Source organism: Sodiomyces alkalinus (assembly GCF_003711515.1).
Source record: "Sodiomyces alkalinus F11 unplaced genomic scaffold SODALscaffold_9, whole genome shotgun sequence".
NCBI classification, from domain to species: Eukaryota; Fungi; Ascomycota; class Sordariomycetes; order Glomerellales; family Plectosphaerellaceae; genus Sodiomyces; species Sodiomyces alkalinus.
The window spans coordinates 560,975-587,268 of NW_021167087.1; the positions used below are offsets into that span (position 1 = coordinate 560,975).

At 54.2% G+C, this 26,294-nt stretch overlaps 10 protein-coding genes across 10 annotated transcripts; 5 read left to right on the plus strand and 5 right to left on the minus strand.

Annotated features, from left to right (window-relative positions):
- Positions 1 to 29: 29 nt before the first annotated feature.
- On the plus strand, positions 30 to 466 carry SODALDRAFT_362054 (hypothetical protein; the record flags this gene model as incomplete). Its single annotated transcript, XM_028614430.1, has 3 exons — positions 30 to 61; positions 143 to 294; positions 351 to 466. 3 exons carry the CDS (start codon positions 30 to 32, stop codon positions 464 to 466), a joined length of 300 nt encoding a protein of 99 aa, XP_028464073.1.
- A 12-nt stretch (positions 467 to 478) lies between these two features.
- SODALDRAFT_335344 (hypothetical protein) lies at positions 479 to 1,676 on the plus strand. The gene is made up of 2 exons (XM_028612431.1): positions 479 to 899; positions 978 to 1,676. Exons 1-2 carry the CDS (start codon positions 713 to 715, stop codon positions 1,250 to 1,252), a joined length of 462 nt encoding a protein of 153 aa, XP_028464074.1. The 5' UTR covers positions 479 to 712; the 3' UTR covers positions 1,253 to 1,676.
- Positions 1,513 to 3,534, minus strand: SODALDRAFT_341201 (WD repeat-containing protein; the record flags this gene model as incomplete). The annotated part of the gene is made up of 2 exons (XM_028613022.1): positions 1,513 to 2,399; positions 2,490 to 3,534. 2 exons carry the CDS (start codon positions 3,532 to 3,534, stop codon positions 1,513 to 1,515), a joined length of 1,932 nt encoding a protein of 643 aa, XP_028464075.1.
- A 982-nt stretch (positions 3,535 to 4,516) lies between these two features.
- On the plus strand, positions 4,517 to 9,260 carry SODALDRAFT_341202 (hypothetical protein; the record flags this gene model as incomplete). The annotated part of the gene is made up of 2 exons (XM_028613023.1): positions 4,517 to 4,555; positions 4,650 to 9,260. The coding sequence occupies 2 exons, from the start codon at positions 4,517 to 4,519 to the stop codon at positions 9,258 to 9,260; spliced, it is 4,650 nt and encodes a 1,549-aa protein (XP_028464076.1).
- Positions 9,261 to 10,066: 806 nt separating this feature from the next.
- On the minus strand, positions 10,067 to 10,867 carry SODALDRAFT_362058 (hypothetical protein; the record flags this gene model as incomplete). Its single annotated transcript, XM_028614431.1, has 5 exons — positions 10,067 to 10,151; positions 10,241 to 10,254; positions 10,406 to 10,470; positions 10,538 to 10,609; positions 10,651 to 10,867. The coding sequence occupies 5 exons, from the start codon at positions 10,865 to 10,867 to the stop codon at positions 10,067 to 10,069; spliced, it is 453 nt and encodes a 150-aa protein (XP_028464077.1).
- A 63-nt stretch (positions 10,868 to 10,930) lies between these two features.
- On the minus strand, positions 10,931 to 12,356 carry SODALDRAFT_314985 (phosphorylase family protein). The gene is made up of 2 exons (XM_028609273.1): positions 12,158 to 12,356; positions 10,931 to 12,084 (listed from the first exon to the last, which is right to left on the minus strand). Exons 1-2 carry the CDS (start codon positions 12,183 to 12,185, stop codon positions 11,189 to 11,191), a joined length of 924 nt encoding a protein of 307 aa, XP_028464078.1. The 5' UTR covers positions 12,186 to 12,356; the 3' UTR covers positions 10,931 to 11,188.
- A 462-nt stretch (positions 12,357 to 12,818) lies between these two features.
- On the plus strand, positions 12,819 to 16,438 carry SODALDRAFT_298994 (hypothetical protein). The gene is made up of 3 exons (XM_028608860.1): positions 12,819 to 13,318; positions 13,391 to 13,785; positions 13,861 to 16,438. Exons 1-3 carry the CDS (start codon positions 13,104 to 13,106, stop codon positions 16,134 to 16,136), a joined length of 2,886 nt encoding a protein of 961 aa, XP_028464079.1. The 5' UTR covers positions 12,819 to 13,103; the 3' UTR covers positions 16,137 to 16,438.
- On the minus strand, positions 16,250 to 18,887 carry SODALDRAFT_314992 (mitochondrial Rho GTPase). The gene is made up of 2 exons (XM_028609274.1): positions 18,576 to 18,887; positions 16,250 to 18,467 (listed from the first exon to the last, which is right to left on the minus strand). The coding sequence occupies exons 1-2, from the start codon at positions 18,583 to 18,585 to the stop codon at positions 16,594 to 16,596; spliced, it is 1,884 nt and encodes a 627-aa protein (XP_028464080.1). The 5' UTR covers positions 18,586 to 18,887; the 3' UTR covers positions 16,250 to 16,593.
- A 1,368-nt stretch (positions 18,888 to 20,255) lies between these two features.
- SODALDRAFT_282439 (WD40 repeat-like protein) lies at positions 20,256 to 22,668 on the plus strand (the record flags this gene model as incomplete). The annotated part of the gene is made up of 8 exons (XM_028608338.1): positions 20,256 to 20,403; positions 20,480 to 21,042; positions 21,111 to 21,278; positions 21,352 to 21,728; positions 21,798 to 22,083; positions 22,167 to 22,367; positions 22,428 to 22,503; positions 22,604 to 22,668. 8 exons carry the CDS (start codon positions 20,256 to 20,258, stop codon positions 22,666 to 22,668), a joined length of 1,884 nt encoding a protein of 627 aa, XP_028464081.1.
- Positions 22,669 to 22,697: 29 nt separating this feature from the next.
- SODALDRAFT_380606 (hypothetical protein) lies at positions 22,698 to 23,524 on the minus strand (the record flags this gene model as incomplete). Its single annotated transcript, XM_028615116.1, has 4 exons — positions 23,196 to 23,524; positions 22,978 to 23,052; positions 22,841 to 22,895; positions 22,698 to 22,752 (listed from the first exon to the last, which is right to left on the minus strand). The coding sequence occupies exons 1-4, from the start codon at positions 23,221 to 23,223 to the stop codon at positions 22,698 to 22,700; spliced, it is 213 nt and encodes a 70-aa protein (XP_028464082.1). The 5' UTR covers positions 23,224 to 23,524.
- Positions 23,525 to 26,294: the final 2,770 nt, after the last annotated feature.

A 26,294-nucleotide genomic window follows, 5' to 3' on the forward strand; every position in this document is an offset into this window, starting at 1 on the left:
CAAGACTTGGAAAAAAAAAATATGGCCTGATGTCGAAGATTCTGAGCTTTGGTCTATGCATGTGACGTGCTCTGCTGTGCCGTGATGTGTGTGATGAGAGACGAGAAGTCGGCTGGTGGAGCCTTCAGTCACCCCCTTGTAGGCGCCCAGTACAACTAGCCATTCTGATTGGCTGGACCACCTCTCCCAAGCCAGGGACCGCATGCATCAAAGAAGCCGCATCCTTGGGTGCCGGCGCTTCGAGCGACGATCAACACCAATGGGATGCATTCTGCAAGCAATCACTCTCACTGCGTATCACAGAGGTTCAACAACAGTGCCTTTACCCCTGGCTCAATGGGTCACATTAGGCTCGATTGGCGAGCCCGATTGGGTCGACAAGTGCCGATGCGCCATGCTATGGCTCGTCTTCTGTCCCAGGGGACACGGGGAACACCATGTGTCCCAGAGATGCAAAACTCCTTGACATGTTGAATCTCGGGTAGCGAAGTGAAGCGGGGGGTATCTTTTGTATTTCTTCTTCAATGTCCTACCACATTCTGTGCTCTGTGCTATATACAATCCTCCTCGCTGATCTCGGTCCTCGTCAACTCGAACTAGGAAGCGCTGAACCTCCTGACAACTGGGAGGGAGAGAAAAGAATCATTCGGCTTTCCTGAGCATCTCACCTCGCTGGACGAAGTGTAGCATTTCCCACACACAGACGAAAAATATGGCTACAGCAACCGAGCACGAGTTCCCTCTTGCGACAGAGAACCACTTCGAAGACGGGGGCGGTGCCAACCATGGCGTCGACAGCGAAGCTGGTGCCTCGGGAAGTAGCCCAGGAGCCGTGAACTTGTCCGAAGACGCAATTATTGCCATCATCGTCGTGGTGTCCGTTTTCGCCGTGTTAGGAAGTATGTTGCCCCCCCCCTTTGATTCACTGTCGCTTGGGGTAGGCCTTCCACGGTTCTGACTGAGAATTTGCCCAAAAGTCGGTATGGCCGTGCTGTTCTACGTTGCCAAGAAACGCGAGTGGAAGATCCGCGAAAATATCCGGAAATCGGCGCGTAAAGTCGTCATCGCCATGACCCCGCGCAGGAGCGAGTTCCCCAAAGAGCTCAAAGACTCCATGCCAAAAAGCAAACGCGGACACCGGAAGCTCTCGGATGATGTTCCGCCCACGCCTCGACTCGGGCCGGAGGATCTCGAGAAGGGTATCCCAGCGGAGGTAAGGGGCAAGAAGACGAAGAAATGGGGGAGGACATAGAGGGAATTTGTGTGGGGATTCGAGCTCTGAATGGATAGTGCAGTCGAGATGCTTTGGGAGGGTTCAAGGATGGCTTTTATTGCCTTTGTCGAGCGGACAGCAGAGTGAGAAAGCGGCCGCAGGGCGGCGAAATGGTGCATGTCCATCGAAGCGTGGGGCCAACCTGGTTGTTGGCCCAAAAAAGAGGCGTGGTCGGTGACGCCAGCCGGATCACGTCGCTTCGTTGTATAACAGACCTTGCGATATCTGCCGTTGATATCTTACCGCATTTTCCTAAATGTATTTGTGGACGCGCTCCGTCTGGGTCCTGATCTCTTCTCCTGTGGCTGTTCGTCCTTCGGTTGTGACCATTCAGACTTCTTTTTCCTTCTCTCCGGGACGAAGGTGATCTGATGCTCGCCCACCACGTCACCTCGAGCTTTGGTGACACGCCCTGCCTTCTGTGGTCTGGATCCGAATGCGGCGTCCTTCGAATTGCGGCCCTTGGATGACGAGACCTTCATGGTGACGTCCGGCTCCGCCTTCGCCTGACCTGCCTGTTGACGTGTAGCACCACTGCCGCCGTTTCGCTTGTCGTTCTGATTGCCAACTTGACCAAACCCGCCAGCAGGCGCAGAGCCAGGGACAACTGTGCTCGGGTTGAGAGACCTGAACTCGTGACTCGTCTCGTCCACGACGAAGGCTTCGTCCTCGAACATCTTGGCGAAACGATCGTCTCCGAGCATACCAGCTTCGGTATCCACCTTCTCCCGATTTTGCTGCCGCTGCAGAAGTTTGTCTGCCAGCTTCTGGTTGACCTTGACCTTCTTCTTGCCCCGGATCCTGCTCTCGCGCTCCTTCTCCACCTTTTCTTTGATGCGCTTGGTCCTCTCTTCTTCCCAGATGTATGGGTTCGCGATCAGACGTGCCTGGTCGTACAGTTTCGAGGCGACAAAATAGCCGTGCATATATGGCCGTAGCAAACTTGATTTTCCAACCAGGTGCGTCAGGCTTAGTGACTTCAGCTCGGGTAGCGTGAGGAACTTGTAGTTGTCGTAGGTCTCTGTCTTCGCTTCCTCGGCCATCTCTTCCACCATATTGTCGAGGAACGAGCACCACTTGGGAGCGGGTCCGAGACCCGGGATGAAGAAGGAATGTTGTTGTTTCCCTGTGATCGAGCCATCGAGCCACATTAGCATCCAAAGGTACAGAGAACTACCAAGGTGGAAAATAAGAGTAGAGTGGGAGTCAGATGTACCTTCGTTGGCGGTGAGCAGCATGCCCGTATTCTTACACCATGCCACATCGTTGAGGTCCACAATGGGCTCCACGGAAGTGAAGGGTTCCCCATCGAGCTCGTCCCAGATCTTGATGATCCTTTTGTCCGCTGACATGATTTTCTTTTCCTGAGACGCTGTCGTCATGTGAATCAACTTCTTAATAGGGAACCCGTAGCCTTGGTCCTTGGAAAGAAGCGGGACGGGTCGTCGGAGGTCGAAGAGCTGCACCATGCCGTTGGACGAACCCGTAGCCAAGGAGAGACCCGAGTTATTGAAGTCCAGGGTTGTAATCCCGCCTTCTTGGGTGGAGAGAAGAGCCACTCGGGATTTAGACCTCGGGTCCCAAAACTCCACGGTGCCGATCGACGTACCAAAGGCAGCGAGACCGTGGGAGTTTTCGGCGATGGCCGCTGTGTTGATGCTGCCCGCACCGATGCCGCCCTGCAGGCCAGAACCGGGGTCGTCTCCACCGACGTCGACTTGGAAAGATTTCATGAACCTCCCAATCTCCAAGTTAAGACGAAACACTTCTCCGAATCCGTCCTGATCGACGCCGACAGATGGGACGTAAACTTCGGCGGACGGGCGATCGTAGACGAGGTCTCGACCGTATCTCGGCATCCTGATAGAATAGTGCATACCCATCGGAGTATGCAGCTCCACCCTTCGGTCATTCTGGAGGAGGAGGATCTTAGAGTAGTCGGATGACAGGAGCGCTAGCTTCTCCGTCAGAGAATCTGTGTGGCGGGCAAAGGAGAGGCAGAGCTGCGAGAGCGTGTGGACGTGGAATTGGGGCTTGTAAGTTCCGGTGCTCACGGCCCAGTCACCGTCTTCGCTGACGGCGATGCAGTTGCTTGCCTCTTCAAACTCGAAGTCCTGAAGAAGTTCGACGCGGTTCTGGTACTCGGGGTCATTCTTGAGCGATCGCTTTCTCCGTCTCGCGAGCCAGTCGGGCAACGGCCTTGCTGTCGATGCACCAGATACTGTGTAGACCGGGACTGTGCCCGGATTGGTGAGCTTCATTGTCACTTTGGGGGGGAAGTCGCCATATAGCGCAGACCAAAGGCGATGCGATGTCTCGAAGTTCTCTGAAGAGCCCTTCGCAGTGGAGGATGGGGAAAGAAGAGGAAAAGAAGAAAAAAAAAGTACGAACAGTACTGATAAGATAAGACAGCAGGATTCAGTTTTAGCAGAGCTTAGACCACCTTCGATAAGCTACTTACCTATCCCCTGTGGCTTGACATCTGAAGGCTGTGGCTAAAATAGGACCAACCAGTGGCTCTGCTATGTCCTGATCCTTCGTGGAGGATCATCGGTTGGTCTCCGAACCAGAGGATAGGTACCTATACTCGGTCCTCGCCCTGTTGCTTTGTTTTTGTCGACTGTACATTTCTGAAGAGGATTTAATACGCATTTTGGCAGGCCCTGGACCGTCCTTATCCCCAGTCCTGTTCTGTCTGTGCCGTGTGGGTTAATAAGACGGTCCGTGTCACCCAAGGCCGCCAACCACAATTCTTATGTAATTATAATTATAGCCTAGACCCTGACCTCGTCCAGCGTCAAGGCGATTCAGACCCTGAGCTGAAGCCGGATATCCCGCCAACAGCTTCATGGATCAGGTCCAAATCACCCGTCTCCTCATCACATAATCGCGTTACCAAGGACTCATCTTCCTCGACCCTCCGACGTTGCGGAAACATTCAATCGACGGACCGACACTTCCTCCTGCGCGTCCCTCGAGCATCCATCTCTTGTCGAGATCTTGGCCTCCTCTCCTCGCTGAGATGGAGCTACCTATCTCACGCGCCCGACCCGACGAACTTCTCTTTATTACACTACTTTCGAAAAGCCTCCCCACGTGCCACCAAGCCGACTTGATTTCTGCATGAGCGGTGCACTTCCGGCTGATTCAGGCTCTCGCGGCCTGGTGGCGACGCCTTGCGAGGAGGGGTTGGCGTTCATGCCGCCGAACCAGCTGTCCAACTTTCGAATATAGGCCGTCGACATGGACACGAGCGACTACGAAACAAATGTTTTTCTGATAGTAAGCACCTCCATGCATTCAGACGGATTTCTATTGCTCCGTCCACAATAGCGTTTCAGCCGTCCCTTTGCTAATCAGAGGTCCTGTTTTATAGACCGGTATCTCGTCAATCTCCTTTCAGATCTACGAACCGAGTCCCGACCAGTCGCAACCGTTCGCTTCAATAGCACCCGACTTGGAAACCACACTACAGGATGAAGGCCGCATACTCCATTATGACACGACCAGGCGCGCTCTGTGGCACTTCTATATCCAAGGGGCTCCTGCTTCGGCATCCGGACAGGATGGAGGCCACGGCGGTCACAGTCTGGGCGCGACGCTCGAGTTTGGTGGTCTCCGCCTAGGCTTGGCCGAAGAGGGTTCTTTCGAACCTGTACATCTTTTCAAGGGGAGGCACTTTGGCCCTCGCTCTGCGAATACGCCGACGAGCTCGTCTTCCCCGGGTGCCTCTGTGCTGGATGCTAGCCTGCGGCTGGCCACCTCTTCCGGCCCGGCGACCTCGGCAGGTCCCAGCTCCGGCGACCAAGACACGAAGAAGGCACCCATGACCATGACAACCTCAGCCGCTGACGGCAAGACAACTTCCGTTACGGTCAAAGATGCCTACGAACATTTCATCACGGCAACGCTCGCGACCACTTCAGCCTCCTTCTGCCGCCGTACTGGCGCGATCCCTTTGAATGACCGAAGTGTCTTGCTGGGTTCCAAAGTAACCGGGCCTGATGACCGAGAGGACGGTATTTTTAAGCAGGAAATGGCCGTCATCGGAACCTTTAGAGTCTATCTTACGACCACAGGTTCCTTGCTTGCCGGTCTCTCTCTGTCTTTGAGTGAGGGTCTCATGTCCATGAATGAAATCCCCAGTACGGGCCAGACGCCTCTGGCTTCACAGGTGCTTGTGGCGCCATTCGGGGTCTTGGGAAATTACCAGGGTCTCGCCAGTGCGCTGCCGTATCCTGATGCAGCTGGCCAAACGCCAGATCCTCGGCTATGGCGCGTGCGGCCTGACCAAGAGTCGACGCCCTCGCAGTGGAGAGAAGCATGCACTCGGATTCTTCGCGGTCGAGGGCTACCTCGCGAGGCTCTCCAGAGCTGTACATGGATCGCGCTCCAGCTCTTCCGCCGAAGACACGGTGAACAGAAGGCCGATGGCAAGGCGACCCCGCTTCCCAATGCACCACTCATCTCTTGGCCTTCCATGCTTTGTTTCCGGAAGAAGTCCATCTCCTCAGCCATGAGTACCAACGACAGCGGATTGGGACCCCATTCCATCGGGGAGCTAACAGATTCGCTTCTTGAGGCGAAGACATGGTTCGATTCGGACCAAGGGAGGGAGGAAGCCCTCGCCCATCGCCGGAAAGCAAGAGAAATGGCAGCTTCTCGGGAACTTCAGTCTACACACTTACCATTACAACCACCTCATGATCATTCTCCGATAGATACAAGACGAGCTGCCAATGGCGCAGCGGCAACTGCCATGTATCCGACGCCCCCAGACGGGGTGCAGCATCCCCTGGGTATTACTCCCGTGGCTGCCGTAGAAGGCAACATATCCAGTCCCGGAGCTCCATCATTCACCGTTGCTCCGGTGGACGCCGACATGAACGTGGGCAACACGAGCGCGCATGCTGCTCCTAACAGTGGTCAAGATTCATGGGATGAACAAGAAGCTCGGCGAGAACGGGGAGACTCATTCCTCGAGGGTGATCCGGTATTCGATGACATGGGCGGGGATATGTTTGGCGATGCCGACGTGACAGATGCTGATTTCAGCTTCTTCGACGATCAACCTGGAGACGGATCTCTTGGTCATTCGAGGATGCCTGAAGCTGCGATTCCAGAGGGCCCGACGATACTTCATTCGGTACCAAGTCGAGATAGGTCGTCTCTGGCCGCATCTATTGCCAGAATAGACGCCCCCAAAGAGAGCAAGGATTCCGGACAAAGCTCCCCAACGTTCACCAAGCCAGAATTGAGGCATGCTCGGAGCATTCTCAACAATGACGATCCAAAACCGCGGACCAAGGATGGCGATGATCACAACAGCATCATCCTCGGCGCTAGAAAGCGAGAACTCAGTCCTTTCGACCCTGATACCGTGTTCAAGAAAGTCCGAGCCTCTCTTATTCGACCAAGTTCTTCTCCCAATTCCAACGACATCCCACCCCGCAAGGGCAGTGTTTTTGACGGGGTTACATTTAATCCAGAACTCCCCCTGACCAACAAGAAGTACGAGGCTGGAGGTCGCTTCGACTGTCGTTGGACACCTTCGCAGCAAGAGTCCCTCCGGCCTTCGAACGAGCCCCCAACCACGGACTACCTGCGACGCCACGGAAACCTCCAACTCAGACGCCCCAAGTCAGATCGTACCAATGCTTTGCTCCAGGCCATCACTGGACATCTAGAAAATAGCACTCTACATGCGAACCCGGATGAGATGGAGGAGATCACATCTGATGCTGACGATGCGAGTGTGGAGTCGGGGCGGATGGATTCGCCAGAGTCGAGCGACGAGCCGGCCTCTCCATTCAAATCAACCACGAGACGTTTGAATCTAGATGATGATATCGCATCCTATGCAACTTCTGTGAGGGACGTTGAATCCGTGGTCGATGAATCCGATCCATCCCTGGCGCTGGACTTACCGAGGATAGCGAAATCCGAAGCTCCTGAGATTGCAGTGACCAAATACTTCGAAGACCCAGAGCCATTATCAACATCGTTATCTTTATCTGACGAGAACATCATCTTCGTTGCACAAATACTAACGGAACAAGTGATCTCGGGGACTCTTCACCTTCGAGGCCCCCAGCCCATAACATTCAACCGGGCACACTCCCTCGGAGCGCGTCGACAGCTAGCCTCCCTTGGGAGGTCGTCATCCCAGGCTCTACGGGATATCATTTCTATGACAATGGGAAACGCTTCGAGATGCCGACTACGAAGCATGATCGAAGTGGCTGACGTCCCGTTGCTTGGTCCACCGAGCAGATTTCAACCCCGGCCTGTCCCGTCGCGGGATCCGAATGCTGAGCCCCCCAAGCCCAACAACTTTTACCAAATACCGCCGCCGCACATAGAAGTGAAGCGTCTAGACACGAAACTGTCGATTCTTCCGTCAGCGGTGACTTTTTGGGACACTATGGGCCTTTCTCCTTCTCAGGGCCCTAAGGACATTTTAGGCGCCTGTATCTTTCCGAATGCTGAAGGCATGTCCGCTAATGCCGCCATGTACCTGGAGCGAATACGGCATACCTATGAGTTTCTAAAGCTGGGTACTTTCGACGCTCTCCCCGGCCATGCCGAGACGGCGACAGACGGAATTGTGCCCTGGGACATCCTCCCTGCCCTCGTCTCTCCAACTATGCCGACGACGGTGGACGGCTCCACTTTGACTGAGAGCATGGCTGCTCTGAATCAGCGCCTATTGACGACCGACGTGGCCGAGAAGAACTTTGTGGTATTTCTTCCGTACATCCCGAGTCGTCCCGAATCCATCATGGAAGTTTGTACGGCTTTTCAGCAATTGTTCGAGATGTATAAGAAGTCGCTTTTCGAGAAGAGGCAAACGCCGTCAAACGAGCTGGTTCTGCAGCTGATACCCGTCGATTTCCTCACGTCCGTCTCCGGCATGCCGACCTCTGTACCCAACGATCTCACCGGATTGGCAATGGAGGTATACGATCGATGTACGGTCTTTGGTGGCCCGATGCCTGCGCCTGCCGTTGTCCTGGAACAAAGCATACCGAGGACCATCGACTTCAGATTGAGCCAGACAAGCTCTTCGTCTCTTATGAACGAGAACGCATGCATGCACATCGCCTATGCTCAGAGCATCGACGAACGTTGGATAACGGCGGCATGGACCGACAACAGGGGGAGCCAGCAGATGACGGCTTCTTACAGCCTCGGGAGAAAGGGGAAACCGCTTTCGGGGCAATTTACCGACGTCGCCAACGAGATCTGGGAGACGACTCACGACCTCATATCAAGGTGGAAGGTCCACTGGCGTGTCATCATCGCCAAATGCGGACACATGGAACAGAGCGAGATGGACTTTTGGGTGGCTCTAGCACAGACCGAGTCGCAGGCTTCCATCAGCCTTACGCTCATCACCGTAGATACGGATCCGTCGTTGCAGCTGATACCCCCGGCTATCAAAGCGCCCGTTACGGCCGCGACGTCGTTTTACTCGACACCCGTTTCGACTCCCCAGCCAACCACCACCCTCTCCCCCGAGCAGAGCGGAGCACCGGCGACACCGGTTAAGGACCCCGGTCAAGGTGCAGCCACACCGGGCGGAAACTCGGGAGGGAACGTGGATGGTGGCACGAGCAGCGAGCCAGCCGAAGGCGACGCCATTCTGATCGACCTGACCGACCAGGCCTGGGGCGCGATCCTATCTCACCGTCTTGGCAACTCCAACGTTGCGGGATGCTTGGACTCGGCGCTCGTCAGCGGGTACCTGATCAAACGCGGCGGCCCCAACGCGGAAGACCCGCCTGTGGCCATGGAAGTCAACATCGTCCACAGCGACGGCCACCCGAGGGCGCACGAGGCGCTTTTACGGGAGATGCTGCACAAGTTCAGGGGGCTGGGGACGTTGGCGCGGGCGAGGGGCATGGTGGACCGGGAGACGGATGTGAGGCCGTGGCATATTGCGGCGGCGGAGAAAGGCGTTCGGGCTTTATATCTCTTGATGTAGGTTGGATTTTCACTGCGAAAGCGTTTGGGCTGGTGTGGCGGTTGGTTGGTTTGGCACTCGAAGATGCAGGGTTCTGCATGGTTCTGAGTAGGTTTCTAGGCGACTCTTTTTTTGTAACGTTATGCGCCCCCAAACAGCATTAGATCATAGTCTGCGTTGATTATATGGTTAATAACAACATGTCTTGATACCCCACGGGCCGTGACCTATTTTGTTGGGAATAGCACTTAGCCAGGCACAGGCATGATGGCTTCAACTACGGTCTCTGTCGCCAGTAAGCAAAATCTTTCAACTCTGTCCCACCTTAGACCCATTCAAACGGCTCCTATATATCCCCATTAGCTGATTCAAGGTCTTGTGTTATTGTGTCACGATGCGTGGAAGGGCCGGAATATCGCCCGGGATTCTTTCTTTGCTGTCCTCCTCCTTGAGCCTCGAGGCTCTGATATCACGAGTGACGGTATCCAAGTAGGCTCCTATAGCAGGCTATTCCTGGCTTCGAGTTGGAGTTTTATTCCATTGTTCTACTCTGTCTCTTCAACCATCATCTGTCAACATTACCCTCGAAGGACCCCTTTTAACGACAAACAACTTACTTTTATCACTTGGTCAATGAGGGGAAGCGAGACACAATACATAACGGTATACGAATGCTAGAAGGCTCGTGCGAAGGAGAATGATGTCTCTGGTGGCGTAGTTTCAAGGGCAGGCCAACCTACCAGCTGCCTTATTAATTACCTCCACGTCAGAGAAGAAGATGGGATACACGCAAAATGTCGACACCGGCCACCTACCATCCCCGGGGTCTACCTCAGACCTAAGGGGAAGGAGCCTCGCGGCACCGCAGTGGCATATTTCTCGTTCCTTCCTTGAAGATACCTACAGGCCATCCTGCAGGCACACACAGTGTAGCTGCCTGATACGCCAACCCCCGCTTGGCGCATGCCCTATGGGAACCCCTATAATCCCGGTAAGCCCACTGAATATCATCACTCTACACCGAATCACACCGGGCAGCCCTCCGGTGTATCCTGTATAATCCATTGCTTCATCCTTTCCCAACAGCCCTAGTGGCCCAGTGGGTATAATCCCAGCTCCTCAACGGAATCTCATGAATTCGAGTTCGATGCTAGCACAGATATCACGATGTCTGCAGCCCATAGCCCCTCAACTTGATTCAGAGTTCCACCAGCTTTCTCTCCGGAGACGCCTATGGTTGGAGTGAACTTTTTTTTCCTTCTTTCTCCCATGTGGCAATTTACTATTTTGTGACCTACGGCGATACTGCCATGAGATAATGGCAGTCGAGAGGTGATCCCATGTGCCTTGGTCCACTTTGGTATTTTTCACTCATGGCAGAGAAGTGCTGTGGTATAATAGTTATGCCTACTAGATGCGCGAGATGAGGTTGTCTTGGTTTCCACGCAGAGTTGGTCAATTGACGTGTTTTGTGGTTGCCTAAGCTCGGGAGAAACCCAGTGGGAGGGATTATGCTGGGTTTGGAAACCCGGAGCTGTGAAGCCATCACCGGCACCAGGACAACAGGCTACCACCCAAGAACACCGGCCAAAAGCAGTATGGCCCACCCAATCGTTGCTCACAGACATGCACAGTAACGTATCAATGGCCATTTATTTACATGAATATTGCCCAGCCACGGCAATGCAGTTGCCATATCGTCAAGTATTCATATATTCTTTTTCAAGTCCGCTCTAAGCTAAGCCTCTTCTATATACTTTGCACGGCACACCTGAACAGGTGATGTATATATAAGCCTTATGTCTAGGTGTGTAAACTGGAAAAACGATATGTCGCCCCAAGGAAAGGTCCAGCGCTCCGCCATGCTCAACTCTGAGATCTTCCCCCTTTTCATCGCCATGCTTTTTGAACATTATCCCCGCTCTGACAAAATAATACAATGCGTCTATCTAGTCCTTCCAGAAGCCCGGGAACAAATACTCGACCTTCTGCATAGCCTCAGGGTTCCGTCCAGCAGGCTTGGTCATGAACTTGACAGCGCCGGAGGAAGCGCCCTCCCAATGCTTGGCGAGGACGAGGTTGCTATGTTCCTGTTTGGACAGTTGATCAAGGACAGCACCAACAAGGCGCTTCGCGTTGCGACCATTCGCCTCCATGTTGCGGATGACCATGGCGACATCGACATCCTCGGAGCTATGCCAGCAGTCGTAGTCGGTAGACATGCAGATCATCTGGTAGGCGATCTCCGCCTCGCGGGCGAGCTTGGCCTCGGGAAGGACGGACATGTTGATGACGGAGCCGCCCCAGCTGCGGTACATGTTGGACTCGGCGCGGGTGGAGAACTGCGGCCCTTCCATGCAGATGATGGTGCCCTTGGGGTGGAGGACCACGCCCTCGCCGTCCATGTGGGAGGCGCACGAGCGGACAATGTCGGCCAGGCCGCCGTCGAACGGGTCCGCGAAGCCGACGTGGCCGACGACGCCGCCCTCGAAGAAGGTAAAAGGGCGGACGCCCTTGGTTCGGTCGATGACCTGGTCCGGCACGACGAAGTCCTGCGGCTTGATCTCCTCCTGGAGAGAGCCGACGGCCGAGAAGGCGATGATGGTGCGCACGCCGATGTGCCTTAGCGCGGCGATGTTGGCGCGCGCGGGGACCTCGTGCGGGGCGAACTGGTGGTGCAGACCATGGCGCGCGAGGAATGCGATGGGGACCCCGTTGTGCTCGAGGATCTGGATCGGCGAAGACGGGAGACCCCAGGGTGTTTCCGGGTTGATGGCCGCCACGGGAGTATAACCGTCGATCTTGCCGAGTCCAGTGCCACCAATGACGGCAATATGAACGGGGCCTTGGTAGAGTTAGAATAAAGCTCGATATAGAGTCTGCTAAGTCGAGAAGTTCACATCAAGAATGAGGCTTACGGTCGAAGTGGCCCGGGAGATCGGCCATTGTTGCTGGGGGCGGGGAGGGGTGGGAATTTTTTTTCTTTTTTCCTGTTTTAAATAAGACCTGAAACGGACTTGCTGTAAAGAAATTCACCAGTTGCTAAGGTGCAAGATAAGATATTCTATTTTGTTATTGCCCCGTTGTCCGACTCGTGATATTTTTTTTTTCTTTCTTTCTTTCTTCGTTGAAATAAATTACCCCGCCAAAGACGAGACGTTGCGGACGGTAGGGCGCGATAGCAACGGGGCGGGGCACTCCAGGACAGGGGTCTTTATCGCACTGATATTATTGGCTAGTCACCGAAACGACCTGAGTCGGATCTTACATAAGGTCAGGTGGGTTCTTTAGACGGCTCTTGATACAGACGACGTGATTCTCATGAGATTGAGAGTAGGACCTATAAGGGAAAGAGTTGAGGCAAATAATCAATGTCCTTCCGGTTTAGCGAAAAGGTCTAAGTGAGGTAATTCCCGATAGTCGATGGTGGAAGAACATGTTGCTTACCAATACCCCCCCCCCCCCTTCAGTAAGTAGTCCCGTACACCGGTACACCGATGAGACACCGACGCCACAGTGGCGCGAAAATTTTAGTACTACATTTCAAACTCGCCCACCACTTTTACCTGCAGGCTACAATTGCTTCCCAGTATAAACCCAACCACGACATCGCCGAGCGTCTCTATTCACCCACCTAACAAGTCTCGGGCCGCTTCCCTTACCGCTTGAGGAGGGATTTTAGCTTATCTTCAACTATCGCTCAGCATCTACATTTAGATTCACCCCTGCAACCTCCACGCCGCTCTCACTTCTCATCCCTCCCTCATCCTGAGTTTCCCGAGTTCATCGTCCTTGGCTTGTTTGCAGCCATTTTTCGAGGCACATTACCAACAATTTGTGAAACACAACCTTAAAGGAAACACCATGACGACCATAGAGATCCCGTCTCTACCGGATCCCGGCCCTGCTGATGCATCCCGTCCCCCCGAAACAATAGAAGAGCGCTGCTTCTCGGCCGCTCTCATCTGCCTCGAAGGTCACTATACCAACTCACCTCCCATGGGACCCCTGACCGCGGCCCGCGTATCGTCAATGGTTGCCAAGACACTAGAGAAGACACATACCTTTAAGCATGTCAGGTTGGTCTCTCGCTGGATTCGGGGCTTCTCTTTTTACTTTGATCATTTACTTCGGTGCTGACTCCATCCTAGGGAGGTCCTTTCCCGGAACGTCGCCATTTGGATATGGCTTACTAGGATATTCGGGGCTGCCATCCCGAACCTGACCACTCGCTCCGTTGGGCCGTTGTCGAGCCTCAACGACCCAGAGAAGGGGGTCAGTCCGCAGGAGAGCACAGCTCTCATAGCTAAGAACTATGGGAACCTCAAGGACGACCTCCAGATTCTCAACAAGCTCATGCACATTGCCCGAAACCTCCTCGTGACATCGGAACCCGAGGTCCCCCAGGATATCTGCGCCGCAGTTCACTTTGATCAGATGGTCTATCAAACCATCATTCTCTGTGTGAATGTCACCAGCAAGGGATACGATGGTGAGATTCTGGACGAAGCATCCAGGTCCAAGCTGAACGAGATTACGGATCTATGTTAGTATTTATGCCCGTCCCTGACCGTTTCTATCTGACTGAGCACCTCTCTAACACAACGACACACGTTTGTAGACAAGAAGCTTCTTGTTACTTCACTTCAGCAAGCGCACAACTGGACAGCTAAGCATGACCGCAACAAGATGTCCTTTTGGTACGACGTGCTTTTCGACGAAGACGCACAAGTTGATGGCCCCCAGGACGATATGGGTGATGGCTCCGGGTTCCGTGTCGACGTGGCCAAGGTGGAGATCCAGAACTGGCTGGAGCGTAATTCGCGCATGTGCGACACCGCACGGAAGCTCCTGACCGACTACTCTCGGAAGCAGTCCGACAGGCCTCCAGGCGTACTTGCTCCCATTGCGCCCCTGGCCTGGAATTGGTATCCCGAGGGCGAGGTCAAGGTCAGGGTCGACAACTTTAAGGAGGGGGAGAAGTTTACGCCCAGGTGGGACCCCGACATCAAAGACAAGTTTGAACAGGACAGGGTGTACGGCCGTGTATCGCGTGAGATCGACACGTGGTGGATGCGCGCTCGAGATGCCAACTACGATGACTGGGTCGTACCGATGCCCTCGGTTGAGTTTGCTGCATCTCGAACTGAACAGTGCAAGAACAGCATGCTCAACCGTTACGCCCACCACGCCCTCGATCCCGACGACGAAGAAGAAGACGAGGAAGAGCACGAAGAACACGATGAAGAGGAGGACATCGATGTTGTCGATGAGGAATCTGACCGAGACCCGCATGATGACCAAACGGCCGATGACTCGGTCGATGATGACTATGCGGACGATGGGTACGACGATATGATCGACGAGGATGAGGATATTGATGACGACGAATCGTACAGCGAGGGGCCCCTCACCGGACTTTTGACTGAGATCCCCAATATCCTTGATCCGAAACAGATAGAAGCCCTTCACATGATCGTCAAGTCCTGCATCCTCGACTCGGCTGGCACGGGCCTCACACGCGCTGGCGAGAACCTGCAAAAGACGCGTTGCCGCATGTTCCTGGCGCTCGACTGCGGCAAGGCGCTCTTCCGCGAGATGCTCGTGTTCATCGCCGTCTGGGAAAAAGACGAGCAGTCGCTTATTTTCCAGCTCACCTCGCAACTCGTCGAAGCCATGCACCACTCGTCACTCGTCTCCTACGCCTGGAACTCTCTCCGCATCCCCAAGGATATCATCTCGCCCGCCCAGACGGTGCTTTTGAGGCTCGTTAATTACATGTTCCGCAGCCGCATCGCCTCCTTGCCCCAAGATGCGAAGGATCGCACCCGCGACCTCAAGCTCGTTATGTTCTTCTTCGGCTACTTCCGCTCCCGCATCGTTCCCGAGTGCGTCGCCTTGATGCACCTACAGGCGCAGATCCGCGAGGATAACGCGGACCCGGCCGATTTCCCCATGGACACGTGGGACATGGAGCGTGCCAAGGACGGGCTCGCCCAGTACCTCGATCTCCTCACCACCGTCTCCGAGATCCCCTATACCCGCCCCAAGCTCATCGAGTGGGAGGCTGTCTACGATCTCATCACCCTACTCAACGGCCTCGAGGCCGGTGTCCCGAAGAAAGCCCTTGTCGACAGTATCCCAACCCGGGCTGAGGCAGCCGCGGCTTCCACAGCGACTTCATCGCGGTCTACGTCGGACCCCTTGGTCGAACATCCGTACTCAGCCTACAACCCGCCAGAGTCACCCTCGCCGCCCCCGCCCCCCCCTCCCCACGCGGAAGCTGCCTACAAGTACCCCTGGTCCGGTATCAAGTCACAGATCTTCACTATCCTCGCCACCCTGCTCCAGCCCCGGGCGGGCAAATCGCCCGGACACCCAGACGTCCAGCTCCAGATGGTCCGCCACAACGGCATCGTCCCCCTCCTCAACAGCTGCTCGTACGACGACCACAACCCGTTCGCCAAAGAGCGCGTCACCCTCTGCCTCAAGTGGCTCCTGGACGGGTGCGACGCCGCCAACGCCTTTTTCCGCGAGCTCGTATCCATGGCGCCCCCGCCTAACCTACGCCCCCCGCCCGGCGGCACCGCGACGAGCACCATCCGCGTCGACGGTATCCAGGGCGAGGTCAAGGTGCAGGTGAGGTCGAACACGGCCGGCCCGGCGTCGCACGCCCAGGAAGCGGCATCGGGAGACAAAAACGGCGCGGCCCCGGAAAACAGACCGCAGGCGAAAGCACAGACGCAGCCCAAGGGATCCGCGAGCGGGCAAAGCCAGGCGGAACAGTCCAATCCAAGCCTGATTCCGGATGATCCGTACGGGTTGGTGGAGGAGATGCGCCGGCTCCAGATGGGCCAGGGAGGGCCCCCGGCGTTCAGCGTAGACGACTTCATGTAGGACAGAAGGATAGCTGTTCCCGGCCGAAAATGGTTAGCGCAGAGATCGAGAAGGATGCAAGAAGCAGAGAACAAAGAGACTTGAAGAAAGAAGAGCGAAGAGGAATGAGAGAAATGATTATATGGTTTGTATTAAAAGCCTAATTGCATCGCCGCGGCGTTCGTAAATAGTTTCTGTAGAGTTGGCTTATTGAGCGCAATATGGAGTATGGAGCTAGGGTATCACAAGTCATCAAAACGATGGGAAGAAGAGAAAAAGCAAGAAAGAAAGAACATTCCGAGTCCAAATCAACCATCTCATCCATCCCTCCGCCAACTCCTGTGTTTTCCCGTCGCTTTCGGCAGATGCAGTCCAGTTCGTGAATGACATTATAAAAATGTCTCGCCAAGAAGAATAAAAATAAATAAATATAGTTAAATAAATAAGAGGGAGTTGGGACCATGGCATTTGATTGCGCTCAGGGGGCATTTGTGGAGCGTCGCCAAATCATAAAGGCAGCAAGGCCCGCGCAGGCCGTCGCTCCGAGAGCGAGGTACAGGGACGTCCGGTCAGGAGGCGGCTCCTCGCTGCGCGGGAAGGCGGTGCTGGGGTGGGTGGCGGCCTCGGCCAAAGCGATGAAGAGCTCGGATATGGAGTTCCAAGTCACAGAGACGTGGAGCGGCGCGCTCATCATGAGGGCTGTGGTGTACTCGTCCGGCTGCTGCTCGCATCGCTGGGTGGCCTTGTCGCGGTCCGCCTTGAGGGCGGTGTAGACGGCGGGGAGGTTGTCGAGCTGCGGGTACCGGCGTCGCAGGTCGACGATGTGACTGAACGAGTCTGGGTCGGAGGAGTCGTAGGTGTAGCAGATGAGGTCGCAGGCGTCGAGCTTGGCCTGGTTCTCGAGGATGGCGGGCTCCAGCTCCCCGAGTTCCTCCAGGATCAGGTAACACTGCTTGCCGCCATGCAATTCGACGCTGTTGACGGCGCGACGGGGCTTGATGGAAGGGCGGTACAAGGGGTCGAAAGGACGATTGAGAAAGGCGTCCAGAAGAGCGGATTTCCCAGCGCTAGGGGCACCGACAACGTAGCAAAGAACCACGTTACGCTCCACACGGCCGGGTCGCTTCCTCCTCTTGCGGGATTTGGTAACTTTAAGGGCCGCCGTAGTAGATTCCCGGGGAGTGGGGGGTTCGAAGCCCAGGTAGGCTAGGTATTCCAGTGTCGTTTTAGGTTCCATGAAGGTGGTCATGCTCCATTGAGCCAACCAGCCCTGAAGGGTCACGTAGCCGGCCTCGTTGCGGACGGTCGACAAAGGGAACGAACTGTCCTCCCAAGACTGCGGAAGCCCGGGAGTCGGAGCGAATAAGGCCTCCAGCTCCTCATCGCTCAGTCCGCCGTCGTTGTCTTTGTCAAAGAGCAAGAAGAGATCGACGAAGAAACGATAGCCTGCTGGGCTCAGCTCGGCCGAGGAATATTCGGGGACTTCGAACTTGGGGTGCAGGAAACCATCCTCCAGGCTGAGGCTGTCGGTATAACGAAACTTGCGCAAGATGATCCAGATAGTCTCATGACGGCCTTTCTCGGCGTATATTTTATTGAGTTGGAGAAAGCCGGCTTGATCGACGCCCTTCTCGGCCGTGGTTTTGGGAGCACTCTTCCCTACGGTTTGCTTGATGTTGTCCAGGTCTTCCGGGGTCAGAGGCTTGTCGAAACACTTGGCTTGGAAGTCATGCATCTCCTGGTCGTCCAGGTACCCGTCCTGATCCTTATCACACAGGTAGAAGACCCGCTTCAGGGCCTTGACGCAGGCGGGCTTAAGATTCCCTTCCTTGTAGTCGAAGAGTGGAGCGATAGGATGAGTTACGGCCTTTTGACAGAGGAAGAAGACCTCGTTGACGTTGCGGTGCTCTCTCGCACTAGCCCGGATGCACGAGTCAATCTCGCGGAACTCGGCCATGACGGGCAGCATCTCTCCCTCGACGACCTGCGGGGTATTGTCGTTGCCAGTCAGGTCTGACTTGTTCGCACAAAGAACGACGGGGACGTTGACTCCCAGGGATCGGAAGTAAGGCATCCAGAACAAGGCGACGCGCTCGTAGCTGTAGTGATCGGAGTAGACCAAGAGGATGACATTGCTCTTTCGAATTTCCTTGCGTAGCGTGGTACGATCTTGAGGACGCGCGGACGTATCGACGATGGAGGTTGTAACGTTGTCGGGGGTTCCTAGTTGAGGGGGTATGGTGATAGGGGGCAGAACGGGTTGGATTTTGTTCTGGATGAAGACATCCTTGACGAGAGAGGCAATCAGGCTTGACTTGCCGGTGCCTTCATCGCCGCAGACACAGATGCGCACTAATAATTTGTTGGAGGTTAGGACGTCCGAGCCCGAACTCTTTCGATTGTGGGGGTGGCTGCAAATAGCGGAGAGCTCGAAGTACAACGCAAACCAGTGTCACGTACCTGAGGCCATTATGGACAATGAAGACGTGAAGAACGAGCTCGAGGAAGCTGTTATCTACATATCATGACATCGAGCGATTTAATTCAAATCGAGAGGTGGGAGGGGACCGCCGGCAGTGTCGACCGTTGGTTCGTTTGGTACTTCCAGTGTGACAATGTCTTGATACAAGAAGCAAGGCAACGGAAAGCAGAGCGATGAGCTCAAGCAAAGTCAAGGTTGGGAAGGAGATCTCTAGGTAAGGGAGTAGGATAATTATCGCAGCGTCCAATTTGTCACGGAGTTGAGAGAAGACGATTGGGATGGCACCACCAAGACCGCAGCTGTTGGGCGGTTATTGCCCCAAGCTTCTTTCGATGGGGACTATAGGGACCTCCAGTGTCAGTGTCCACTGACACTGGCACGGTAAGAAGTAAATTACAGCGCGCACTTTGCACAGTATGAAGTCATCTGAGCTGGCACGTGGGGCTGTGGGGGTTATCCGGAGGAGGTGCGAAGTATAAGGTATGTCCTACTCCGTACCTAAGGTACGTCCTTGCCTCAGGTAGACACCTGGGCTGTTTGGTTGATCTATGGATAACAGTAAACTGATTGTGCCTGGCCATATCTGACTTCGGCTACCTTCCTAGGTGCATAGCTAGATTTGGTATATATATATTAAGTTTGACAATGAAAAGTCTCGCTCGTTATGTCAAGGCCATCGGCCCTGAATATGAATGTCTTCCTACAGGGTACAAATCAAGACAAACTCAGGTACCTAACCTGTACATCGTGTACAGCCCAAGAGTTCTCCGGGGTAAGGAGGGTACCTAGGTACAATACCTTGGGAAGGCAGGTACCCACTGTTAAAGTAAGGTACCTAATTACTCCAAACCCCAGGATCTGAAGGTCGGGAAGCTGATTGAGAAGGCGGGGGGACACCTACGACTTTCCTTTTTTCTTTCCAGCTCCTCAACACCAAACCACGGCCTCCTCGCGAAACTTGGAACTCCTCATCTCTATTCCGCTTTTCATCTACGCGTTCTCCCGACATACGAGCATACGTTTGCTCGACTATTACTGATAACCTGTCTCTCGTATACGACTGCCCCTCCGAGTATTATTCTGAGCCGCAGGAACCCGGAGCCGATCGCAGCAACCCATACGAAGGCTGGCCTCCCGCCCAACTGCTTTACTGCTGCTTGCATACTTTAATTGTATCGAACCAAAGAGAATTCTTCTTCAATCCGCCTTTTCGCATTTCCCAGTTTGGTGCTCCGCATCACCCATCGTATACCATCACTCGGGTGATCTACAGAGTCGACACCTGGTAATAGCTGATAGCTGCGACCTGCCGCACTTTACGTGTCGTCCAAGTATCGCCGTTCGACAGTCTGCCTAGTTGTGTGACTTAGCAGAACCCTTGCAAAGCGACTCGTTTCCCGGGCAGCTTCGATTGGAGAATCCCGGATCTAGCCTCCTCAGCCCGGGTGGCCTGCATTACCCACCATGTTGTACGTTTGTGTTGAAATGCCAGAGACCATGGATTCATGTCTCTACTTTCTGTGCGCGCTGCGTTGCCGTCGTACTGCGATCCTGTCACATCACCGCCTAGCCCGAACGTCAACGTCCCCGGTTCCTTCCCTGGCCGGTCAATGGGGATTGGCATGACGAGTGAGTGAACCGAGACTAATCGCAACCTCATGTGCAGTGTTCTCCCCCCTCCGCCGAGGTACCCTACAACCGGGCAATATGTCGGTGTTGGTGGCCCGGGTGCTATCCCCACGATCGAGACCAACAACACTCTTACGACACCTAAGGGCCATGAGTATCGGTTTCTGGTCGGCGAGGGTGAGTTTGTCGTGCGGAATCTTCCCCCCTGGCGGCGAGACGGAAGCTAACCCTCTCATGCGGCCCCTTTCACTAGGCACCTACGTCCTGAAAGAAGACCTGCACCTCGCGACTCCACCGCCGCACCCCTCCGAACCCCCAATCCTAAACCCGAACCCGCTCGCGACGAATCCCGCCCCGGCGACCGCGGGGACGAAACTCTCTCTCGTCAGTCTTGAGCCGCGACCCTCCCCGCCCTTCTTCTACCGAGGTACCTCCTCCGTTACGTTGTCCGTAGCCGGCGCGCCCTCGAGTATCCAAGAACATCCGAGCGAGCGGTATTCTACCGAGGCGGGGCTGAGCAGTGATGGTGGTCACGGTTCTCTCAGCGATGCGCCTCCCACAACAACGACTCTCGTACCCCCGGCCCCGGCCTTCGGTGACGGCAATGCCGCGCTAGCACCTGTCAACCCAAAGGATGCGGGAAAGAAAAAGAAACCCAAGAATAACATGACTAAGAGCAATTCCTCGTTCATTTCTAGAGTCATTGTCAACGAGGGCTTTGCAAAGAAGCTACAGGATCGGCCGGCGGACGGACTTTATTGCTTCGCAAACATTAACCGTGCTTTCCAGTGGCTGGATCTGTTGTCACCGTCCAAGGTCGAGAACCTACACTACCCCCCACCCCCGGGTTCACCCTGAAGGATGGGTTCGCTGACGAAATGCAGGCCGACTACTTGACGAAGATTCTTTTCACAAGAGCCCACTGCCTTTGCCACGATGTCAACCCCGTGACGAAGAGCACGACACACATTGACGTGATTATGGGTTTCTCTACAGGAGAGATCATCTGGTGGGAACCCGTCTCCCAAAGATACACGCGCTTGAATAAGAACGTAGGTTGCAGTTGGCCAGAACGCACTTAGTGGACCCCAAAAGCATGAAACTAAACTGAACAATCATCCGCAGGGCGTCATCAACGGCACCCCTGTTTCTGAGATCAGGTGGATTCCTGGTTCCGAGAACCTATTTCTTGCAGCCCATATGGACGGCTCCCTGGTGGTGTACGACAAGGAGAAAGAAGACGCTCCGTTTACACCAGAAGGAACTGCTACCGGAGGACCCAGCGGAGAGACCGAAACCAGCGGCACCGAGAAAGCCACCCGCCGATCACGGTTCCAGATCCAAAAGTCTGTTCACTCCAAAAATCAGAAGGTGAACCCCGTTGCGTGCTGGAAGCTCTCGAACCAGCGCATCAACGCATTCGCTTTCAGCCACGACAGTCGCCACCTGGCCGTGGTTTCGGAGGATGGGACTCTACGCATCATCGACTACCTCAAGGAAGAGTATATTCAAACCCCCCTTAGGCTAGCGTAGTCATAATACCCTCTGCCTCTTATTAACTCGGTCGACAGGCTGCTTGACCTCTACCATTCCTACTACGGCGGTCTCACCTGCGTCTGCTGGTCTCCCGACGGGAAGTACGTGCTAACAGGAGGCCAAGACGATCTCATCTCCATATGGTCTGTCGTGGACTCCACCATCGTGGCAAGGTGCCAGGGGCACCAGTCTTGGGTGACGTCCGTCGCATTCGACCCTTGGCGATGCGACGACAGGAACTACCGTTTCGGGAGCGTGGGAGAAGACTGTCGCTTGTGTCTGTGGGATTTCAGTGTGGGCATGCTTCATCGCCCGAAGGCGGTATGTCTTTCCCCCTATCCCCTGCCACTTCGAGGACATGTTGTAGGGGCATGTTGCTGACCTTATTCCCACATTCCTCACAGGCCTCTGTCAGGCAGAGGGGTTCTGTGTCCTCCCGCTTTCCCGGGTCTCAGGCTCTTCAGCGTCTGGAGACCGCCAACACGTCAGCCAGCGGTCGTCTGAGGTCCAACTCGGCGCTGTCGACGGCCGAAATGGATGTGGACGAAGGCATCGAGCATCCGGTGGAGCCGCGGTCCCGCATCGCCATGCTCCCCCCTGTGATGGTGTGTTTCTATGTTCTGTTTCTAGTCATGCTATGTACTGATTTGTTATCCTGCACGCAGTCCAAGTCTATCCATCCCAGTCCTGCTTGTTGGCTCGAGTTTACGGAGGACTCTATCATGACAAGTTGTAAATCAGGTACGTTTTGGTGCATTCTCGGGCGAGACCAAGCCGCGTATCAATTCGTCAAAGGCTGGTTTCCACCCAGATGACAAATTAGCTGACGCTTCAGGCTTAGGGCATATTCGCACGTGGAGCAGGCCAACCGAACCCGCAGTACCCACGGGCCAGACGGCGACATAGGCCGGCCCATACGTACCGGGCTCCGCAGTCTATTCTAGTCTTATGGTGTTTTCGGGGTCTCTTTCAGCTGGAGGCAAGGCAAGCCTGTGGGTGTGTGGGTGTGTGTTTGTATACTTTAAGATAAGAGGTCCCCTCGGGGCCTCAAGTATAATTAACATGGTTTCTTTATCACCGCCTTTTGTCGACGTTGGTCCGCCGTTCTGTTGTTACCCTGGCCGTGTTGTGATCTGAATGAAACGTCGGACTTTTATACGGCATCATGGTCTGGAGGAGGTTCGGCTATTGGCTCGGCCCTTTGCAGCCGCGGACGAATCTGCAGGTTCGCCGTTACATTGCATGGGCATGCAAGGAGCAGGCCCAGGGCCAGGTCCAGGCATGGCATGGCTCGAGGCATAGTGCCATCCAGGGATGATCCGATGGACGATCAGTAGCATCAGGGAGGGAGGTCCCCATCAGCGGCAATGAGACAGAGAATCCAAACAAAGGGATTGATCTTCTCTCTGTTCGGGTGTTAGTGTTATTCTTACCTCGGGAAGGTCTGGCGTCGCTCAACATGGTCCCGAATTCGATAGGTAAGCTTGTATTATCAGATTGGATTCCCGTTTTCCTAGTAGCGGGCTCGAGGGATAGGCCGGCTAGCGGGTAACATGGGTTCTTCGAACACTTACTAGGCGTACACCGGGTGTTTTCTACGTATGCCTATCTATATCGTGGGTCACATCGGAGTGTTCTTTCCATCGGCTCCCCTCGAGAAGTATCTATTCCTTAGCGACGATGTGGGTAGGTAGATAGATAGACAGCAATCCAGCCCAGACAGGCGGTAAATGCAGTTGTATGACTCTTTGATGATCATTCGTAGGCGTGGACAAGGAAGGGTCTCCAAACAAACATTCCACATTCAGCACCTCGGTGAAGCTTGAGTTTCCGGTTCTTAGCTCGAGCTTTTGCCTTTGTTCCTCGGAACCAACCCGTACCAAACTGCCGTGTTACATGCATTTTTTTTTTTTTTTTAGTTATGGCTGCGAACGAGTCAGTTGGGTAGTAATGTGACGGGTCAGCTAAGGGTCGGTCGGGTCTCAAGACCGAGAAGAGGCGTGGTCTATGAGTCAAGCACGCCATTGGACATGGAAACAAGGAAAAAGAAGATCAAAATCCACCCGTAGGGTGATAAAAGTTGGGTCTAAGTAATGAATTGCCATATCCGTTCTCGTTAGGATCCATCACCGGTTTGGTTAAGTTGGCTAAGACTCGGGAGATGGCGGGAGAGGACCCCCTCTTAGATAAGGTAAGGTAGGAGGAACACGGCGATAACCTCATTCCATGGGTGGGTGCCCGCTTACGGCTGGAGCTGGGATAACTTCTGCTCAGTCCAGACTTGACGTCCGTATCCTGGGCCTGGGTTCAAGATGGGCTGGTAATATGTGAGGCTTCGAATAGCGAGCATTTCTTGCGAATGTGACAAGAGAAAACAAACGAGCGACGGGGGCGGGTACATAGGTAGGTAATCTGATAACCTTCCAGATGTCGGTATCGTATTCTGATGGTTGGCTGTGGCTTGCTGACAAACTGGAAGACAAGCTCGTACCTAAACGAGTCCGGGTTATTGCCACTTGGGGGTCATGATTGGACAATCGCCGGCATTCAGGGGCATCTTGGCATGGCTTTGATAACGTGAAGGGGGGGAGGGATGGCAAGTCTGTAACGTCTTCGGTACGTACTGACGTACAGAGCACCAGTACATAATGTAAGGTACCTAAGGCACAGCCCGGTGTCAAAAAGATCGAAGCGGTCTGCACAATATAATCATATAAAGTGCTTTTTGGCTCCTTTTGCTAGGCCACTGTACTTAGTTAACGGTACGTGGAATTTAGCCGAGGGACAATAGTCTGTAACGGTACCGGGCATGGATGACGAATACCCTTGAGCGCCATTATCTGATCGAAGATCAGTTCACTTCTCTCGAGTCTGACCACAGCCGACTTCACATTCACAACCTGGGTCACAGCACGCATCCTCGCTGGGGACGTTGGTTTTACGTACTCCATATATTTAAATGGGCCCAAGCCGTCGAGGGCTTCCAATCTCCCAGAACCCGTAGATGTCGTCTTCTTGTGTCGCCAGAGGTATACTTGCGTGATGTTACATAACTTAGATCTCGAATTGTTTTGCACTTGGGCTGTTACATATAGCCGGCTCCGTTAAAAGAAGGGAAGCAAAATTTTGAGGAGCACTGCCTCCCATCCCACAATCCTCTTGCCTTCGTCAGATACGTACCTATCTACGAATATTGTGTCACCGGTTAAGAGGGCGCGTGGGGGTTAACATGAAAATTGATGAGTTGAGACAAAAGATGGCGTGGGGGTTATATCCTGAATTCGATCATCCTTCCCAGTCGACAGTCGAGCAGTGGACCCTGCAAACACGAACCATATGTATAGGTATGTCTGGACGCGCAGGTGTCGATAGAATAAGGCAGAAAAGCAAACATCAGCCACCTGCACTATAACGGCTGGACCGTAAGGTAAGGTAGTTACGGATCTATACATACCCCGTAGAGTTTTACATAACGTTGTACAAGGCCAAGGCTGTCTGGATGCTAATAGCGGACCGCAAAAGAATATCCCAGGTCATATCATCATTCGCACAGAAAGAAGTAATAAGGTAGGCGTTTCTATTACCTACCTTACCATAATTACCTTATTACTCGAATTAGCGTTCACGTCTCATAGCACGCAAATACCTCAAAAAATATATAAGGAATTTAGTCACAGGCGCATGCCTAACTCCGTGCCTAAACCCCGCGTTACTTTCCAAGTATCCGTACCAATAAGGTACAATACTCTGAACTGTAACCGGTCTATGAGAGGCCAGGCCAAAGCTCATTACGAAGTATCATCGTTTCTTTTCATTGCCGATAATTTTTATCCGCAGGAAGCTCTTATCAGTTCTACGTTGTACACTAAGGTACAGTTATACTTCGTACAGACACGCCCCTCACGGTGTTCCCGAATTCATGTCCAACCACCTGTGAGTGACTGACCACGACCCCTCCTCCATCCCGTTCTCAGGATCCACACCAACCCGATCTACAACGTACGTGTACATGTACGAAACATATCTGCCCCGCTATCCAGCGCTCACGTCACAAAATCACAATCCAACGCTTGAGAGGCTTAGCCTGTGGTCGCCATTTTCCACATGTCACCGGCGCAACATGGCGTGGGTCGCACCTGTACGTTGTACCCTTGCCGGTGACCCTGAACGGACTTCCAGACATCTCGAACATCCTTGCCTTGCGTGCGGCGTACCCATGGAGTACATACGTACGTGTACGGTACCTACCTTACCTACCCACCTAGGTACCTACCCTCTGGCCAAGGCTTACCTAGCCGACATCGTCTTCCACCTCTCCCATTCCTTTTCTTCTCGCCCATCGCCCCACCTACCCGCCTGTGACTTCAATTCACTGCCTACTGTACACTAATTCCATACCCGCTCGATGTATCCGGATGTTCAGCGATGGCTCGGGACCAGGACCACTCTTTCACTTTCGCCCGAGGAAGGTCGTTAACCCTGTTCTCGGTCTTGCCTATCTTTGGATATTCTTACGTGGACGACCCGAAGTT

Bases quoted from the DNA above. Each gene is read 5' to 3' on its own strand.
- SODALDRAFT_335344 (XM_028612431.1), top strand. From the start codon at position 713: ATGGCTACAGCAACCGAGCACGAGTTCCCTCTTGCGACAGAGAACCAC. The intron at 900-977 runs GTATGTTGCCCC...TTTGCCCAAAAG, and splicing joins CGTTTTCGCCGTGTTAGGAA to TCGGTATGGCCGTGCTGTTC.
- SODALDRAFT_314985 (XM_028609273.1), bottom strand. From the start codon at position 12,185: ATGGCCGATCTCCCGGGCCACTTCGACC. The intron at 12,085-12,157 runs GTAAGCCTCATT...AACTCTACCAAG, and splicing joins TCTCCCGGGCCACTTCGACC to GCCCCGTTCATATTGCCGTC.
- SODALDRAFT_298994 (XM_028608860.1), top strand. From the start codon at position 13,104: ATGACGACCATAGAGATCCCGTCTCTACCGGATCCCGGCCCTGCTGAT. The intron at 13,319-13,390 runs GTTGGTCTCTCG...ACTCCATCCTAG, and splicing joins CATACCTTTAAGCATGTCAG to GGAGGTCCTTTCCCGGAACG. The intron at 13,786-13,860 runs GTTAGTATTTAT...ACACGTTTGTAG, and splicing joins GAACGAGATTACGGATCTAT to ACAAGAAGCTTCTTGTTACT.